The sequence below is a fragment of the Lottia gigantea genome, assembly GCF_000327385.1.
Source record: "Lottia gigantea unplaced genomic scaffold LOTGIsca_18, whole genome shotgun sequence".
NCBI classification, from domain to species: domain Eukaryota; kingdom Metazoa; phylum Mollusca; class Gastropoda; family Lottiidae; genus Lottia; species Lottia gigantea.
Window position 1 is genome coordinate 2,163,884 of NW_008708301.1, and position 20,531 is coordinate 2,184,414.

The window sequence follows — 20,531 nt, forward strand, 5'->3', positions numbered from 1 at the left end:
GACAGTCAGCATCGAATTATTTAGGAAGAATTTTGGTCAACATAATCCATTTTTGTTTTTCTTTGTCTTCACGTACGTTAAAATTCACATTCAAGATGCCAAAAGATGGCGAAACGTCAGATGTTACAGAGAACCTGTCCGAAACCCACAAACGATTCGTACGAAAACGAGCTACTTTGAGAAGTTTGTTTACGAAAGAAGATCGACGAGTGAATGCCATAATCGACAGTGAAGAGCCTGATTTAAAGACTTTATACGTTGTCAAAGACAAGCTTGTGAATGCCAAACACAGACTTCAAGAATATGATGACAAAATTCAAGATCTCCTTATTCAAATGAAAGATGATCAGAGCTCTGAATATGATTTTGAAGAATGTGATATAATATCAGATAATCATTCATTGCTGTTAGCCCGCATTGATGATTTCCTACATGCTCTTGAAAAAACAAGTCAACTTTCTTCATTAGCCGCTACCAAATCAGCGCAGCACTCATCTGTCAAACTACCAAAGATAGTACTTCCTACATTTGATGGTGATCAACGCAAATGGTATAGCTTTTGGGATGTATTCGAAAGTGAAATTCATAGCTGTAAGGATATATCTGATGTCACAAAGTTCAACTATCTGAAAGGTCAGCTGAGTTCATCTGTCAAGAAACGTATTGAGGGTATCCAAGTCAGTAACGACAACTATGCTCTCTTGGTACAGACACTTCAGGACAATTATGGTAATCGTACTCTCATCAAAAATTCTCATTGTCTTGCTTTGGTTAACATTTTGAAACCACAGTATAATGCTTCATCTTTAAGAGCATTTTATGATGCAGTCATTGGTGATATCCGATCTCTGGAGACATTACAGTTGTTACCTGACCATTATGGGGAATTCTACGTTCCAATTCTAATGGAAAAGCTTCCAGCTGATGTTCTAACGACAATTCTCGAGACGTATACCGATGATAATCCACTTCTTATGGAGCTGATGGACATTATACATGCCGAGGTCAAGAAATTGGAGCAGATCACCACCATAAGTCAACAGAAAGTCAAGACTATTTCAAGCAAGCCGACAACAGCTGTCAAACCAGAAACTCTTCCATCAGGTAGTGCAACAACCATGCCAGCTACGTCATCCACTCAGTCTTCAAGATCTTTCAAAACCAAACTTTTCAAGAGACCAGCTCGTCTTTGTCAATTTTGTGGTGGTCAACACAACACATTCCAGTGCACACTTTCTGTCGATGATCGTGTCAAAGCTGCCAAGTCACATAATCGGTGTATGAACTGTCTTAAAGATTCTCATTCAATTGAAAACTGTCCTTCACATTGGAGGTGCTCAATATGTAAGGAATCTCATCATACAGCAATTCATGGTTCGAATATACTACGGTCTGCGTCTACATCAGGGAAGTCACAAAGAACTGCACCTTCTGCACGGACTGGTACAACGAACGCAGCTTTTACGGGTACAGAAAGTTTAGCTGATCCATTGTCAGATGTTAGTTCTCCACAATCACAGACCTATTCTTACAAGTTACCAGAACTGCAGTCTTGCTTAGCCCCAGTATTACTGAAGACTGCTGTTGCTCCGGTAAAGAATGATCCAACTACGTTAGAAACTAACTTCTTCTTTGATGAAGGTTCAACATTGACCTATATCAAGTCACAACATGCCAGAAATCTCAGATTGGTTCCATATGGTACTGCGTATTCTCATCGACTCTTTTGGTGGACGTTCCAATCTGTTTTATTCAAAGATGAGATTGTACAACCCATTAGCTGCAATGCATGGTCAGAATGTCTACATAAAGATCATCTGAAACAACTACGATTGGCGAACAAATTCGATCAACATTTTGATGTCCATATACTGATTGGTTTGGACTCCGTCTGGAAATTCCTTAAACCTGAAATCATTCTCGGGTTTCCGATGGTACAAGCATCCAGTTTGGGTTATCTTGTTTATGGTAGAATCTTCTGGACATGATGACGTTGAATGGATATCCACAGATCATACAGACTTTTAATTACACGACAAGGTAAACAAGTCACTGCAGATTGAATCTTTGGATATTGAACCGTTCGACGACCAGACGGACTCTGAATTTTTAGAGAGATTCATCAAATAGAGTATCGTAACGGAACATATTACGCTCCACTACCATGGTTAGACAATCAACCAACAATACAGTCCAATCAGCCGATTGCTCTCAGCAGATTGGAACAGGTCAAGAACAGACTCCTGAAACTTCAACTTTGGGAACCATACTCCAAAATAATTCAAGATCAACTCGAAAAGAACTATGTTGAACCAGTTCCAGATGAAGTGCCTTGGAAGGAAGCGGGTGCTCATTACTTAAGCCACCTTTTTGTTCTTCGTCCAGAGAGTGAAACAACTCCTTTAAGAGTCGTCTATGCTGCCAATGCTGGAAGAACGTCTCTCAACGACTGTCTCCATACAGGACCTTGTTTACTTCAACCATTATTTGAACTGTTACAAAGATTTCGACTGAACAGATACGCTCTGGTTGCTGACCAGAAGGCTTTTTTGAGAATTAAGCTGTTTGAACCTGATCGTGATTATGTTAGATTCCTTTGGTATACAGATGGAGATCCAACCAAACCAATTAAAGTCTACAGATATACCTGTTTTCTTCGGTGGTTCACCATTCATATTGAACTCAACAGTTATCTACCACTTGTCTAAGTATGTAGCGGATCCAGACAATTTCAAATCACAGGTTGCAGCAGATCTCAAAAGCAAACTATACTGCGACAACGTTCTAAGTGGTCAAGATGATGAATATACAGCCATCCAGTATTATCATTCAGCACGTCAGATTATGAGCGAAGCGGATATGAACCTACGTCAATGGTCAACTAATCTAGAATCGCTTCAAAATATAATCAAGCAAGATGGTACTGGATCTACGAAAGAGTATACTGCTTTACTTGGTATGGTATGGAATCATCACGAAGATACTATTTCATTCCCGAAGAAAACAATCGTTCCATTTTCACAAGATAAGTTTACCAAACGTGCAGCTTTAAGTTCGGCCTCCTCAACGTTTGATCCATTGGGATTCCTGTCTCCAGTTACTGTCAGAGCGAAGAATTTCATCTCAGTACTATGGAAGAAGAATTATGAGTGAGATACACCTCTCCCTGCTCATCTCCATCTTGAGTACCATGATATTGCGTTGAACATCGAAGCAGCATCAACAATACGAATTCAAAGATTCGTCGACTTCGATAAAGATATACCCATACAGCTACACACGTTCTGTGATGCAAGTCCAAATGTTGCAGCTGCAAGTGTACTGTATCTCCGTCAAAAAAGATAAGGTCTGCTTGATTGCCTCCAAGTTCAAAACCGCATCTTCGAAACGTCAATACACCGTACCAAGATGGGAACTGGTTGCTAGGGTGATTGGTTGTAGATTATCTCGATCGTTGATGGATATTATTTCCAAGGATTACAAAGTAGTTGAACAGTTCTACTGGACAGAATCTAGCATATGTCTCTCATGGTTGTCATCAACCAAGAAACTGGACATTTTTGTAAGAAATCGTCTTGATGAGATTCAACGTTTGTCAGATGTCAGAAAATGGAATCATGTCAGGTCAGAAGAAAATCCAGCTGACTTGCCATCAAGAGGTTGTACAGCAGATCAATTCATCGAATGAAGATTATGGTTTTCCGGACCCGACTGGTTGCCTTATCCTGAAAAATGGCCTGAACCTGTTATTGCTGATCCTGACGAACCAAATTCAAATGGTAACATATGTTTATCTACTGTTGCTTCAAATGAAAGTGGTTCAAATGGTACACTTAGCCAGCTTCTTGATGTCTCCAGATACAGTTCTTATGAAAAACTGCTTCGAATAGTGGTATATGTTCAACGATTCATACAAAACTTAAAACAGCGTCATCTGGTTACCAGTCAGCATCGTGATATCACGCTAAGTGTTATTCCAGTTCCTTCAACAGAAGAAATTCAACGAGCTGAATTCAGCATTCTTGAAGCTCACCAAAAAGAATGTTTTCCAGTTGAACTCGCATACTTACTCAAGAAGTCAAATTCTGCAAAGACCAGGCCTCAACTAGTTCGTCAACTGTGTTTGAGACTCAACTTGGGTAACCTGATTGTCGCCCCCGGCAGACTCGAGCATGCCAAGCTCCACAAAGATGCAAAATTACCGATTCTGATATCCAGGAAGACCCATTTAACGGAACTATTGGTTAAATCAGTACATTCTTCTCAACTACATGCAGGAGTAAGCTCAATTGTCACAGCTTTACGAAGACGTTTTTGGTTACCAGCAGCACGTAGTGAAGTATCCAGAGTTCTACGGCGATGTGTTATTTGTCGTTACCATGTTGGTAAGTCCTTCAGACTTCCTCCATCTCCAGCCTTACCAGATTTTCGTCTCAACCGCCTTAAACCATTTTCAACGGTTGGTATCGACTTTACGAGCCATCTGATGGTAAAGAATGGCGGAAAGAAAGTCAAGTGTTACATTTGTCTATTTACATGTAGCACAACACGAAACGTAAACCTAGAAGTTGTAACTGACATGTCTACAGATCAGTTTTTGCAGGCATTTCGCAGACACACCACTATGTATGGTATTCCCAGTTTGATACTTTGTGACAACGCTGCCACGTTCCTGAAAGCTGATGAAGAAATAACCAAGCTTTTTAACTGTTTGGATAAACCAGCTGTACAGAATCATCTTACCAACAACAAAGTTATCTACATGAGGCACATTCCTGCAAAATCTCCTCACTGGGGTGGAATGTATGAACGGTTGATTGGTGTGGTGAAAATGGTAATCAAGAAGGTGTTACGTAGAGCGCTCATAGATCTGAATGAAATGCAGACACTTGTTAAAGAGGTACAGTCTGTTGTGAACGACAGACCACTCACATACGTATCAACGAGTGTTGAAGATCCGGAACCAATTACTGGAAACTTTGCTTGCGGTAGTGGGAAGGCAGTGTTGTAGAGAATTTGTTTTCATTTGTGTCCTATGAGGATTTAAAAGAATCAAGGTGCCTTGACTTCCTTCTACAGGCCATTCCAGCGATCCACTACTGTATAGATGACAAAGTTGCTTTTTATTGCTGTACGGCAGAAGTTCCTCTTCAACTTTAAATTCTAGAATTTGTCCTGTTTTGTATTCTGGACTGTATTTAAAACCTCTTGCGCATTTATCAAGTATTTCCTCATAATCTAATTTTTTTCAATTTAGGGGTGGGTTTTGTTCTTCTTCTCAATACCCATGTTTTTTGTAGACGGTGTGCTCATGCTATATTACAGTATTCTAAATAGGAATCACAGTCTAGGAAATGGTAAGATCTCCTAATCAGACTTGTTTACTTGTCCTTAAATATATATCGAGAACTTTTGCGTCGGGTCTATGTTCCTTGGTCTGTTTCTTCCAGGGTTATCTCTTTGGGTCATTCTCATTTTGTACGGATCGTGTGGTTTTCTATTTCCAAAGTAGATGGTTTTATATTTGGATGCGTTTAAACGTAAGTTGTTTTTATTGCTGTTCTATGATTCTAGAGAAATAAGACCTTTTTATATGCCATTGGTTTCCATTAAATCGTACGAGATCCATTTTAGAACGTTACCATTGCTGTCTAACTTTCTCAATAGCTTTTCGTGTGGTACCGAGACGAACGTTTTGGAGACGTCGAGGTAAACTATATCCACTGGTGTTGCTGAAGACACATAAAAATCCGTACAAGCAAGACAATTCCGTTAATCAAAATTTATGTCTGATACATAATTGAGGTTGCTTACAGGCCTGTAGTTGTTAAGAAAATTGGGAGTTAATGTTCTTTTACATATCAATGGTCTTATGACTGCTTCTTTCAGTTAATCTGGGAAAATGTCTGTCTTAAAGGATGGATTTACAATATTGGAGTGATGAAAATATCAATAATATCTTTTAGAAGCCATGTTGGTAATGGATCAAGTTCACAAATTTTTTTTTGATTTGGTTGATGTTAATAGTCAATTTATCTTCGGTGTACGGTTGAAACGTGGAAAGAGTGGGTGTTATATTGTTAGTCGATGGACGTACCTGTGAGCTCTATTATGATGTTATGTTGTCTTATTTTCAAGATCCTGTCGTTGAAGTACTGATTGAATCTTTGAGCCACAGTAGATGCCGATTCATGTCCAGGAAGAATGTTGTTAGGCCCACTGTTAGAATTTACTATTAGTTAATCAACTATTCTATATAATTGTCTTGGATTTGGGGTCAATTATGATATCTGGTTCAGGCCCGTAGCTAGATTCAAAATCTTCAGCTTATATTTGAAAGATAAACATTTATCAGAAATGACTACGTTGATAGAAAACATATTTATGAGTACATATTATCAATTATATTATATTGAAGCCAGCGTGGTAACATTATAAAATTTATATTTTCATCCAGTTTTTCTAAAATGAAAAACAAAAACACTTGATTTATCTGTCTTTTGATTTGAAATAAGAGTATTTGGTAATGTATGATATTAGCTAATATTGAGCAAATATAATTTGATTTTAGCCGTTGAATTATAGAGACAATGGATGTTTTATTTCAGGAACTTTTGTAGAGAACATTGCTTTAAATAAACCTGTTAATAGTAGCAGTATGTTGAAAAACAAATTCGCACCATGTAATGCCGTTGACGGACGGTTAACGGAAATGGTTCATACCCAGAATTCTGACATAGAATGGTGGTGTGTTGATTTAGAGAAAATATACAATTTTCAATCCGTCGTTCTATACAATAGAGATGGTGACGTAGGTAAGTACATCTATGTCAAACTTGTAATGGAAATTTAAGCCAAAGAAATTATCAACTGTACCATACTTTGTCTTAAAAGTCAATTTTATATATGCCTATGTAAATGTAGCGAGAATGTCATTCCGGTTGCGCTAACGACACTAAAGGGCCTGTCACACCTTGACGATTTAGTCAGCGTAAGCGGGTGCAACAAAATTTTTCTAAAACGCTGAACTATCGACGTATCTTTTTTATATTTAAATTTTGGGCGTATTCCTAGTGTATTTACAATATATTGCACGTATACAAAACGTGATATTAACCTACAGAGAACGCTTTAAAAACTTATAGATAACTTATACCAACGACTAAAGTCTTTGAATGGCATTTAGCAATTGTGAGTACGATATATAGACACAGCTTTATGGAACAACAATCACTGGTTAAAGTTTTATGCAACGTTTCGACGTGTTTCCCCTGTCGTCCTCAGTCACATAATGAGAAGAAGTGATGGGCAAACTATATAAACATTAATGCTTATTATTAAGAACACACAAGAGATAAATGGTTTATTGATACATTACATAAATTTTAACAGGTACAATAAGAGGTACATAATTCTTAAAATAACATACAGGCTGATTAAGTAAAATAATTGAGATAAATAAGTGAATTAAAAAAGATTAATTGAAGATTAAATAAATAACTATTGCAAGTAATGGAGTCTTTTATTAATAGAAATTACATTGTTTCAAATAATTAAATTATGGTTAAAGTTGAAAAATTTTATTAAATTGAATACATTTATGAATATGAATAATTACAAGTTTATCATATGCATGCGATAAACGAACACCTTCATCTATGTTAAGGTCAGGCTGATATCTTCTGATGTTGATAGCTTCATGAAGTCTCCTGGTTTTATCTATGTACTTATTATTTGTCAGTATGTTGGTGTTGCCAAAGTTGACTTTATGTCCTGTTTTTCTTCCCATAGCAAGATGTTCAGCTACAGCAGATGTTCCTTCATTGCCGGGCTTGTTTTGATGGTCTTTGATTCGAACATCAAGGGGTCTCTTTGTTTCCCCTATATAAGAACTTCCACAGGAGCACTCAACTTGGTAGACATCCCTTAGGTTTTTGGTTGTTGGAGGGATTCAATTTACCATTGGCTCTGAGCAAATCTTTAAGCGTTGAGTTGCCATAGAACACTGTTTCAATGCCTACTGACGTTTTCAGGATCTTCTTGATTTGGTATGATGCCTTTCCGATGAATGGGATAGCTAAGCGGGTTGATGGCCTGTTGGGATTAGGCTGTTGGTTGGTTGGTTTTGCCATTAATACTGATCGAAAAGCTTGATGTACATAGGCTGGGGGTAGTCGTTGCGCAAGCAAAATACTTTCTTGATGTGTTGTAATTCTTGTTGAAAGTATTTTGGGTCACAAATCCCTTTCGCTCTTCTGACCAGTGCTGTGATGGCTGCCCTTTTGACATGTTGAGGGTTGTTGGATTGGTACTTCACATACTGATCTTATATGTGTAGGTTTCCTGGAGACGCGTGTCTTCAACTGACCTCCTAACCGCTTAACTTTCACATCCAGAAAGGGTATAGAGTCATCTTCTTCTGCTTCCATGGTGAAATTCATCCTCTTATGCTGACCATTAAGATGCTGAAGTAGAGCTGAAGGGTCATCTTCAGCTCTAAGCATGACAAAGGTGTCATCAACTTTCCGGAACCAGCAGATTGGTGAGATCGGAGAAGTTTCCGTGGTCTTTTCCTCAAAGGCTGTCATATAGATTTCAGTAATCAATGGTGACAAGGGGCTTCCCATAGGTAGACCGTGGATTTGTTCATAGATGTCATCTCCCCATGTGAAGTAGGTAGAGGACATACACATCTGAATGAGATCGACGATGCTGTCTGTAGTAAGTGTAGTATCTAGTGGGGTCTCTATTTTAGATATCTTATCTCTGATGATACTCAGCACATCTGTACATGGGACATTGGTGAAACACCATATGAGTACATCTTCCCTGTGATCTTTCAATTTTGTGACAAATTCTTCTGAGTCTTTAATGAATGAGTTAGCTGTTTTCCCCAAAGGTTCCAAGATTCTGCTAAGATGTTGGGCGATGTTATAGAAGACAGAATCCCGAGAGCATATGAGTAGCCGAGCTTTGATGGGGTTTTTGTGGATGTTAATTGTTGCTCTGGCATATGGTGAACGTGGGTAACGGCTTGATCTCAGTTTAAATTTAAGTTGATTGGTAATTTGGTTACTGGATTCAAGTTCGTTTAGATTCTTGTCCAACCTGTCTTTGTATATGCTCGTTGGGTTTTTACGGAGTCTTCTGTAAGTTTTCGCATCACTAAGTAGTTCTGTGACAGTTTCCTGGTACTCTTTCTTATCCATGATGACTGTGGCTTTTCCCTTGTCTACTGGTAGAATGGTGATCTTAATATCTTGTCTGAGGTCAGTGAGTGCATCCCTCTGAACTTTGGTTAAGTTGTTAGGTTGTATCTTGTTTTTAGCGAGGATCTCTGTCACTTGGTGTCTCAGATAGTTGATATGACCGCCTGGTGCTAATTGGTGTAAGCCACGTTCAATGTTGACGATGAAGTCTTCATGGTTTTTGAGTTTGGTAACGGGTGAAAACTTTAGGCCTCGGGAGAGGAAGTTTATCTGCTCGTCTGTGAGATTTTTCTGGCTTAGGTTGATGACAGTTTTGGTTAGGAATTCATTTTTTTGGTTGTGGTCTGGTTTTAATAAATTCTCTGAATGGTTTTTCCAACTTCTTAAGTTGTCAAATTTGGTTTGTTGTGAGATTTTGATTTTTTGGCCAAGAAGGTTGTTGGTCTTCTGATGCTTGGTTTTCAAGTCTTGAAAATCATTGGTAGAGATATAGTTTGCCCATCACTTCTTCTCATTATGTGCCTGGGGACGACGAAGGAAACACGTCGAAACGTTGCATAAAACTTTAACCAGTGATTGTTGTTCCATAAAGCTGTGTCTATATATTATACCAACGACAATTAAATACCATTTCCTCCAAAGGTTCTGTCATATCATGGCGATTTGGTTAGCATCTGCCTACATTTGACGATAATAATACTGAACAATCAATTACTATTACGATCAAAGGAGAAAGTGCACCAACCAGTAGATTTCACCAGCATTAGATGGGACTCAAATAAGCTTCAGGAATTTGCTGAGGCTATAGACTTCAATCAGGTAAACTCACTGCAGGAAAGGTTAGCAACATAGAAACCAGAGGATGCCAACCAACGTAAAATTGATGAGATATAATCAGATGAGTGACATTTTCTTAAAGTCGTGTTAGATTTGTATTGTTGGTGTATCCCCTCTTTAAGGAAGTCAGTATCTTTAAAGTTTGTTTTATTGTTTATATAGACTAGGTTATCATGGTGTATATTTATGTGAATAATGTTTGGTTCTAGTTAATCTAGAATGTATTGACGTGTAAGTTTAATAGTTTCAAAGTATGGGTATATACGGCAGTGTCATTTTCAGTTAAGATAAATATTTATGTCTTGAAAATATTTTGTTGGTAAATGATCCTGATTGTTAAGGTCGTATTCTAGCTAGGTCAAATGTCAAGTTTTTGCACACTGCCTTGAAATAGTTTCTCTTACCGCCATTTTAAGGATTTAGACCAAACTTTTTAATATGTATTTTTACGACCATAGTTTCTCACAAGTTGTAAGTTTTTAATATATTTATGTATTATCTTGTAAGGAATGTTGTGTTTAGATTTTCCGTACGTTATTATATTAATCTTATGTTTAGGTTACAATGTCTTTATGTTGTCATGTGTATATTGTTGTCAGGAGTTTAGATTGTCAATTAGTTTTGACATTTTGCAAATGGGTCAATTCAGTTAGGATTCCATATTGTACCTTCGGATTATTATATTTGTGAGTTGTGTCTTTTGATTGTTATTTTTAAATTTTGTAAAAGTCAAGTTAGAACATTCGATTTGTATTCAAGTTAGAATAGTCAAGTTGAACATTCGACTTATATTTAAGTTATATAAGATAGAACATTCGACTAACTAGCTTGTATTAAGTTATTGAATGTGTATTCCTTAGAGAACTATGTTATGATGTGGATATATGCTGATATATATGAGATCATGGTTATATGTTTACTGAAACTTTGGTGGTACTTAATTCGTCAATACTTTCGGAATGACCCTTTGGAGGTACTGGTTTAGTTACTACGCCGATACTTTCGGAATGACCTTTTGGAGGTAATTTTGAGTCTATATTTGACATGTGTTTAACAACAACACATATTAGGCCTATATTTGTACTGAAATATGTTTATGAACAAGATATGTATTAAGACATATATTTTATTGTATTGAACTGTGTTTGTGAACATTTTCTTTATTACATATCTTATCGGTATCGATGTGTTGGTGCGTAATTTGGACTACGGCGGCATCCACAATAAGGCTTGAGATATTTAGTTTCATGGCTCATTCTGATGTCTTGATATAAATCCATTTTCCAGTTTCCTCAGCTCTTCTTTTGTGATGTAGGCTTCGAATAGTGATCGTTAGTTGATAGCTGACATGGATAGTTCTATGGTAACTTTTAAAATGGTACTAATAGTCTGGATGACAATTATATAAGTAAGTATTCATCTAATGGTGTTAGAAATGTTGTCTGGCTGACGCAAAAAGACATTTCTTTGTCTATCTGACGTACTAGAAACGAATTGCTGAGACACGACTGTAGACGACCTTTGTTTATGGTGTATCTGTATCTCTATATATGTGGTTACTACGTTATGTGCAACTTGTAATCTGTCATTATTAATGGCGGAGTAATTGCAAGATGGAGTATAATTATGAACTGAAATTTGGCTGGTTTTGTATATTTTATGTCTACTTTTATTAAATTTACTGTATATGTATATGTGTTGTTGCCGGCTAAATAAATTTGTTAATTTTTCTGTCTCTCATTATTGGGTCTTCTTTGGTGTGATTCTGAAGTACGAAGCATTCCGTCCGTCCATTCTGTGACAGACATTTTCAAAGACAGTGCCAAAAGTATAAATATCAGTAAACTTGCAATTAATTGTGGTTGGTTGGTAGATGACAAGTTAACGTTCGCTTCCAATGGATGCTGATATCGCAAACTAGGTAGTTGTTGGTAGTCGTAGTAGCTGGTAGATGGATTGGTTCAGATTGGATGATTCTGTGTTGTTGTTGAAAATTACTTGTGCGACTCAGGGTATTTATATATATGGGAAAATGAATCATAGTATATTGATGCTAAATAGTTAAAACAAATTAGGCCTGTATCCACAAGATTACAAGACCAATATGTTAAGAATTGGCTGATATCAATATGTACCAGTGATGAAAGTATTAATCATCAGTTTGAAGAATATTTTATCAGTTTGCCTTCAAGTTTTAATTGTTGTAATTTGAGATGTAGGAGTCATAGACTTGAAGCTGGTATAGGTAGAAATATTGAAAGAGAAAAAAAGATGTAATCTGTGTCCGACTGAAGAATTTGGTTATGAATTTCATTACATATTCCCATATAACTACCATTCTTATAAGAGAAAAGAGTATCTAAATTCATATTATTATCAATACCCTTCCACCTCTAAAATGTATAGTTTATTTAATAGTCATGCCGAACAACTAGAGAACTTATCCAATATTTTAGTCAAGATTTTTTAAATAGTATATATTCCAAAGTATAATGTCTAATAAATGTCCAATAGTTGTATAGTTCATGTTTTATAGTTGAAGTAATAACAGATTAACTTAGCATGTTATAACTATATGTATAAACTATTTGTATAATTTATTCTCATAATTTATGTCTCATTTTGAATATAGAGATTATTACGAATATACATGCACAAAATCTTCGACGTATAACTACGTATGGATCATACGTTTCGCGCATGTATTACCTAGCTACTTAAATTGGCAATTAGGGGATGTAAAATAAATATCGGGTACTTTAATTATTTAGAAAGAACTATTAATTCACGATCAAATATGTCTGCATTGGAAATAAATAGGTTCAAAGCACGTTCTTCATAGGTTAAAAATAAAAATAAGGGTTTGAGTATAAAAGCATGCGTCGAAAATTTTGTGCAAGTAATAGCCTATGTTTATACGTTCTCCCCTTACTACGCTTACACAAACCTTACTCATAACGTATTCGACATACAGCATACGCTTGTTGTAGGCTTGCCAAATCTTCGATGTGCGATAGGAACATATTACAGAAATCTTTTAATGTTAGTCGAGCTTCACAACCAATAACAAATTACTCTGAAATAAATAACTCTGAAAGTTCTTACTTAAAAATTTTATGCTGGCCCTACTTGGACCTTATTTCTAGAGTAAGTTCTTCGTAAGATAAATTCTATTTTAAAAGAATGTCAAATTTACATGTGATGCCTCAGAACTAATTTTACACCGTTACACTTGTGTTTTGAAATGCATGCGCAAACACACTAAAATTGTGATCTTTATCCATATTGTTTATTAAGTTGAATTCTCATTTATTTTATTATTTTTTTCAGCCATGAAGAATAGACTGGCAGGATTCGAGTTAAGGTTCAGTGATAATGGACATTGCAATATAGAAACATTTAATGGAAGCCGAATATGTTACAAAGATACTGAAGCAATTGGTCTGCTAGTCTACAATATAACATCATGTAACCAACCAGGAGTCAGTTTCTCTTCAAGATTTATATTTTTGAGTCCAAGATCGGACAAATATCTTACTTTTCGTCAGTTGATGGTATTTGAACCGATTGGTTAAAGTGAACACTTAATATCCAGGATAACATTTAATAAATCTTGCTCCTAGAACTAATAAATTCCTTTATGATAGGTGCTCACTATCACGATTCTCGGCAAGATTGAAATCATGGATTTATCGTTATTAACCAATCAAATCTTAAGGTCAGTCGTGAAAATTGCGCTTACAGAACAATATTTTCTATGATCAGTCAACACGATCGGGATCATCCTCTCAGATCCTACTGTATCGTAACAAAACGCAACTGATCTAATCTAATCGTACTCCCACATATCTTGTTGATCTAAATCATCGATCTTAGAAATATTTACCGGTCGGGTCAAGTCGTAACACAAATCGGATCAACTTCAACTATGATTGTCAAAGACATCGCAACCACAATTTACAGAGCGTGAACGTATTGGAACTTATCAGTAGTTTTCAGATTATCCCTTTTATGGGAACCCGATCGGATTCCGATCGTTTCAGATCATGACCTAACCAAGCGAAAAAATTCTATTGGAACGTTTGTAATCGTATCCGAGAGGAAATTCAGACCGTGGCACATGGAATTGACACGTGAAAAGGCAGCATACGAGCACAACGAATCGTTTCAGAACATAATAATCGACTCGTATTACAAACCTTAAATTTCTGAGAAATGGTAAATCGTGGCAATCTAAACGGATCACACAACAAAGAAAACCTAAAATAAGTGATTGGATGGGATTTGCAATGATATTACCTAATACATACTACAACTTTCGTGTGATTTGTGACTGCGACTTAAATAGATGACAACGTTTTTGTTTTTGAAGTTAGGAGTCTAAAAATGAAATGAGGTCTGACCAACTTGGCACTTTCGCGTCAAATTTATCCCGTAAAACTTGGTCCAAAGCTTCCCGCTTTTCTCAAAGTTAGATAGGAATCATCCTTGACTAATTATTAGTACAAGCTCACGAATCAAAACTTGTTGTCTATAGAATAAGCATGAGTTAATAAAAAAATTGTTTGTTTTTTGTTTTATTCAAAAAGGTCTATCTTTGACACATTAAAATAATATTTACTTTGCTAGCTGGCATTGTAAATGTAATATCTAAGATTTTTGAAATATTCTTAAATGCTAAACAATCGTTTTGGGCAACTTTCAGAACACGTATTTATATTTTTATATTATCTACCTATTGTCTTATCGGGAATAATAAAATTTATAATATTGATTGGTAAATTTAACGTTTATAAATTTTTCATAAGGTATTAGGGTCTCAATACTCAACATTTACTATTCAAGAAAACAATAATCCTATAAACAATCTTTATCGGACCACTTCTCGGATGAAAACAGGCATAGACAGGTTTCGTGTGCACCCTGATCAACTATCGATCAAATAAGATGTATAACAGTTACAAGGAAAGGCATAGATAAACATTGGGGTCAATTTCCAACTTTTAACAATGTAAAGTTGAATCATCTGATCGTTGAGCTAAGCGACTTCGGTGACCCAAAAATCAATGCAAATGATGTAGTTAATATTTGGGCGTTAAATTTGATAGTAATATGGATATGAAATATCAGATATCTACTATATGTAAATCTTGTCACTTTCATCTATACATCATGTCATGTAGAGGATCCTACATTGATTAGCAAACAACTAACAAATCAAATCAAAACTAGATTACTGTAATTCACTACTGTATGGACTCTTAGCTAAATCACTCACACTTATTCAAAATAAAACTGCCAGAATGATATCCCTCACTAAAACTCATACTAATATTACCGCTGTATTTTATGACCTCCACTGGCTTCCAATACCATACCACATTGAAAACATACTCCCCCTAACATATCTTACCTTAAACAGTCCGGGAGCTCTGAAGGAGTACAATTCCCAACTAAAATGTGTAATTAACACGGAGACTTAGGATGGCGGAGAAGACATCTAATTCGATTTTGATGTGATAAGTTTGTTTTATTTATGGTCCAAAGGGTGGGGAGGTTATCCTCGGTAGCTTAGCGTTTTACTGCCGGTTCGGGGATTGGGGCAACCTTTCACTGATTATATACGGCCAAATATTTTAATTGGTTACAAAGATAGCTTAGATTTATTTGATACAATTTGAGGGCACAGCCCCGGTGAAACACATTGTGTTTTCCTTCTCTTTGCGTTATAATATATTGTGAAAGTTATTGACCTCTAATAAAATGGCGGCCGTTCTCCGTTGTCGGCACTTTCAATAGACGTATCAGATTAACGAAGCTCCAAATGAAATCAGATAAGCTCAGGATAAAACCAGTGAGTTATATAACTCATTGATATAGTTTTAGCGCTGACGTCATAAGTTTTTGTGGTCACGTGAATCCCGAATGATCACATGAATCTTGGACCATAAAAAATAATATCTTGCAACATGATTTTAACGTCTTGGTATTTAACTAAAATTCTTGGAACATAATAATAGAGAATTTTCAAGAATTTTTTTTGTAACATAAATATTAACATTTCTTGGTACATAATAAAAACTCGTTCAACAAAATATTTTTTGGAGTGTAAATAAAAAAATTCTTGGAATTTGTGACTTTAATTTTTAGCGAAATAAAGATAAAATACAGTTCTTATAATTTTATTATTTTGGTATATGATATAGATATTATCATAGGTCTCGTACACATCACTGAGGTACTTTGTAAATTACCACTCCTAGTACAAGCTTGATATCCCACAACTGTTAGTCTAGTTCGATACTTACTAGTCTGACACCATACAACTACAAGCTTGATACTTACTAATACTAATTTGATACTTACCACTACTAGTCGGACACTATACAAATACTAGCTTGATACTTACTAATACCTATTTGATACTTACCACTATTAGTCTGACACCATACAACTACAAGCTTGATACTTACTAATACTAATTTGATACTTACCACTACTAGTCTGACACCATAAAACTACAAGCTTGATACTTACTAATACTAATTTGATACTTACCACTATTAGTCTGACACCATAAAACTACAAGCTTGATACTTACTAAAACTAATTTGATACTTACCACTACTAGTCTGACACCATACAATTACTAGCTTGATACCACCACAAGTTTGATTCTTAAGAATACTAGTTTGAAACTTACCACTACTGGTTTGATACTTACCAATACTGGTTTGATACTTACCAATATTAGCTTGATACTTAAGAATACTAGTTTGATACTTACCACTCCTGGTTTGATACTTACCAATACCGATTAGACACCAGCAACTACTAATTTGACACTATACAGCTAGCTTGATACTCAGCACTACAAGTCTGACACCATACAACTACTAGCTTGATATTCACCACCACTGGTTATGGAACTTATGAAATATATTTGTGTATGTATGTATTTTACTCAGCGAGGCAGATTCGAATAAGCATTATGCTTTTTTCTGTATTGCATATATATATTTTGTACATTGTACCACTAAATCCACAATAATGAAATATTGTTAAAAAAAACTGTAATGTTAGTTTTATTGTCCACATTGAGGTTCATTTTTATTGATCAAATCGAATTTGTGTCATTTTTACTATGTTTGTTATTATAATGTTAATGATGTATAATGTAAATAAATATTTGTAAAGTGTGCTATTTATATCTATGTATCCTCTTGATAAAACTGAATTTATTTAAAAGGGTTAATTAAAAAGGACAGTACTAATTGTATTTGTAAATTAAGTTTGGACTAGTGTTGGTGTTTGGCTTTATAATTGCTCGATATCTTGAAACCTTAGGAATACGTAGGAGATATATTACTACGTATTTAAAAGACCCAGTTGTCCAAACTCTTTCAAAATATGGCTCTGTTAATGTCGCTGTACGTGTCCCCATACCACTTACCACCATTACCAGAGCTTGTTCGTCTTGTTGCTGTGTCATTCGTGGCATTCAACATGTTTTATACCCTTAGTGCACGTGCTTTTTTGTATATTCAAGGATCACGAGATTTTCGCATTTTGAAGATTCCCCCCACCGCGATGAGCAGTGAACGGGTATAATTCCAACATTATTGTTATGTTTAAGCAATGTATTTTGAATGGATATGGATTGAACATGTCATATATTTTTCGTTAAAATTCACCTTTCAAAGTGGTTAAATTTATTTTAGCTTTCAATTTACATACTTGATTGAGGAAAATTGATTTTATCCATTTACTTAAAGTAAATGAGTTTACATGTCTATTATAATTGTCAATTGTGATAAGAGCTTGATTATGATTGTTCTTAAAGGGACATATTGTGTTTTTTGGGATTTGGAATTATTTATTTTCTCACATTCATGAATACTATACACCAGAATATAAAGAAGTGTGTCCCTTGGCTAATCTCAAAGTTTAAACTTGAAGCATCTTGTAGTTCATTTTAGAACACCAAATATAGTTAAAAGGTTTATGTAAACATTCTAACGTCGGTATGTTTCTTCGTTGGTTTTGGAAAACTAAACGTTAAATTGTAGACAATTAATATGCCTCCTACTTATTCGGATGGTTTCAGCTAAAAAATATTGAGCCGTTTGAAGGCCATATACCAAAACAATGATCAAACTGCTATATAATTATACGCTCTATTTTTGATCATAACTTTTAAAACACATTTAGGTTGATCAGTTGCATACATAGAAGTAAATAACATTTATTATTATTGGACATTGATAAAGACAAAACAATTATATTGAGTTCTAGAGTTGTCGCCGGTCTAAATCGTATATGGGCGCATATATTAAACTGTTCGGTTTCAGACGTTCGGTAAATTAATGTTTCTATAGAATATTTGATGCTCAAAAACAATCACAAGTACGTGCAATCGTCTTTCATACATTATAAAGACAATATAAAACAATATAGCTGCGACAGGTTGACCGCCGAATTACCAATACAGAAAACAATACCAAAAATTAAAGCTGCAACAGGTTGATAGTATAATAACCATTACAGGAGTCGACTAAATTAACTCTATAGGCCTGGCAAAATTATCACCTCGATGACCACCTTCAAATATAAATAGAAAAACAAACGGCAGATTCAACTCTATTTTAGCGGTGGAAGGGTAGGGTTTTGGTTAAATTTAACAAAATTAATTATCCTTAAATTCTTTTAAGCGTAATAAACGTGACTGTAGGCCTACTGGTCGTAAATAGAATGATTGACAGGCATTCATAAAGGGAAATAACTCTGGTTTTAAATGTGTGATTACTTTCCTTTTATCTTTAGGCTTACTTATTTCTACAGCCAACCTTGGTCGGTGCCATGATAACGAAATTTATTTCAGATCGAAATAAATTTTAGTATATTAACAATGTTTCATATAATAAAAAAATAGCATAATGCCCCTTTAAAATAAATTGATCTCTTTTAATGAATTCAGGAAAATAAGTATCATTAAGTGAAAACATTAAGGTTACCCATTGATAGTATTATAATTAGATTCTTGAGATTCATTAATCTATCAACATTCAAATCATTATACGAAAGAGTGTCGCAGTCCGGCTTTCGTAGAAGAAGAATTTAGCTTTGTATTCAGAAAAGTAGCAGTAGCCTATTTCTGTTAACAGGTCATTTTCACTGGGTTACTGTCTCATGTTTATCCCATTGACTTTGAATGTTGACCACGTGGATTGCAATTTAAATAGTTACATATTGATTTTCACATTGAGATCAAGTGCTTTATTTTCATAGAGGTTAAATAACTATGTGGTTCAAGGTATGACCTATAAGCGTATCGGGTTTACAGAACATATCAAGAATTTGAATTAGTTTGAGGTATTTTAGCAAAAATATTTAAATAGCAATGGCTATCGTAATACGCCCACAATTATAATGGTAACCAAGTCGTCAGTAAATGGAATATTTCGAGAGTAAGTTTTTTTTATACTACTTTACTTATTTAACAGCTTTCGTACTGTGTCTTTTTACAGAGGCATACTTTTCCCTATTATGATGACAATACTGAGTTTTCAAAATATAACCCTCACCGCTCACGGTTTTAGATTCCGCAATACTTATTTTCCTGTGGATCCATCCGATGTCTGAACTGTCATTTTTTCTAAACAATTGCAGGTTCGTCTATTTTTGTCACCAACTGCCGACGGTAGTGTGGAGCCAATCAAATCTAGCTTCTACCTTGTCCAGCAGGACATTCTGGGACTTATCTGGAACCGGTGAGAGTTGAGCCACTGTCGAATTATAGGGCACATCTAATACGAGAATTCTAAACTTCTCCTCGCTAAATAATTCTGATTTACTATTCAGAAGATTTTCACTTTTAGACATTTCAGTTGCCATTTTTTCTAGCACGTGGGTGACGTTATAGGCACGCATTAAAGGGACACAACTCTTGCAAGTTATGACCAATATTTTATTTATTGAACTTGTCCTGTTTCGTTTTATTAATTTATGTATTTTGTATTACGGTTCTGATCGTTTGTACATGGTATTTATTTTATTCCAGATTTTACCATAAAACTATAGTTTCGATTTCCCTAACAGGTCCAAATTATAACTAAAACATTAAAATTTCCGGATTTTTTCAGAAACCTTTAGTTTCGTTTAGCAAGTCGTTTTTGTGGAGTTGGGCTGATGGAGTTGGGCAATACGGCAAAACGAACCCACCGTGGAGACAACAACTTTCTATCGTGTCCACAATCAATACAAATTGAACGTGTTTTCAAGAACTAGGGCAATAACTCAAAGCAAATATTTTCCGATTTGTCGGATTTTCTTCATTAGGTGATAACACATATCGACACCAAATGTTAGCAAAATCCATCAAGTACGAGCTCTCTATCGTGTACACAACACATTTTCATAATAAAGTGAACGAGTAAAAAGGACAATGACTCATATCAAATATTTTTCGATTTGTCTAATTTTCAA

General features: G+C 35.3%; 1 protein-coding gene across 1 annotated transcript; it reads left to right on the plus strand.

Moving 5' to 3' along the window:
- Nucleotides 1-95: 95 nt before the first annotated feature.
- LOTGIDRAFT_158857 (hypothetical protein) lies at nt 96-13,621 on the plus strand (the record flags this gene model as incomplete). Its single annotated transcript, XM_009052277.1, has 4 exons — nt 96-515; nt 5,258-5,357; nt 6,609-6,815; nt 13,377-13,621. The coding sequence occupies 4 exons, from the start codon at nt 96-98 to the stop codon at nt 13,619-13,621; spliced, it is 972 nt and encodes a 323-aa protein (XP_009050525.1).
- Nucleotides 13,622-20,531: the final 6,910 nt, after the last annotated feature.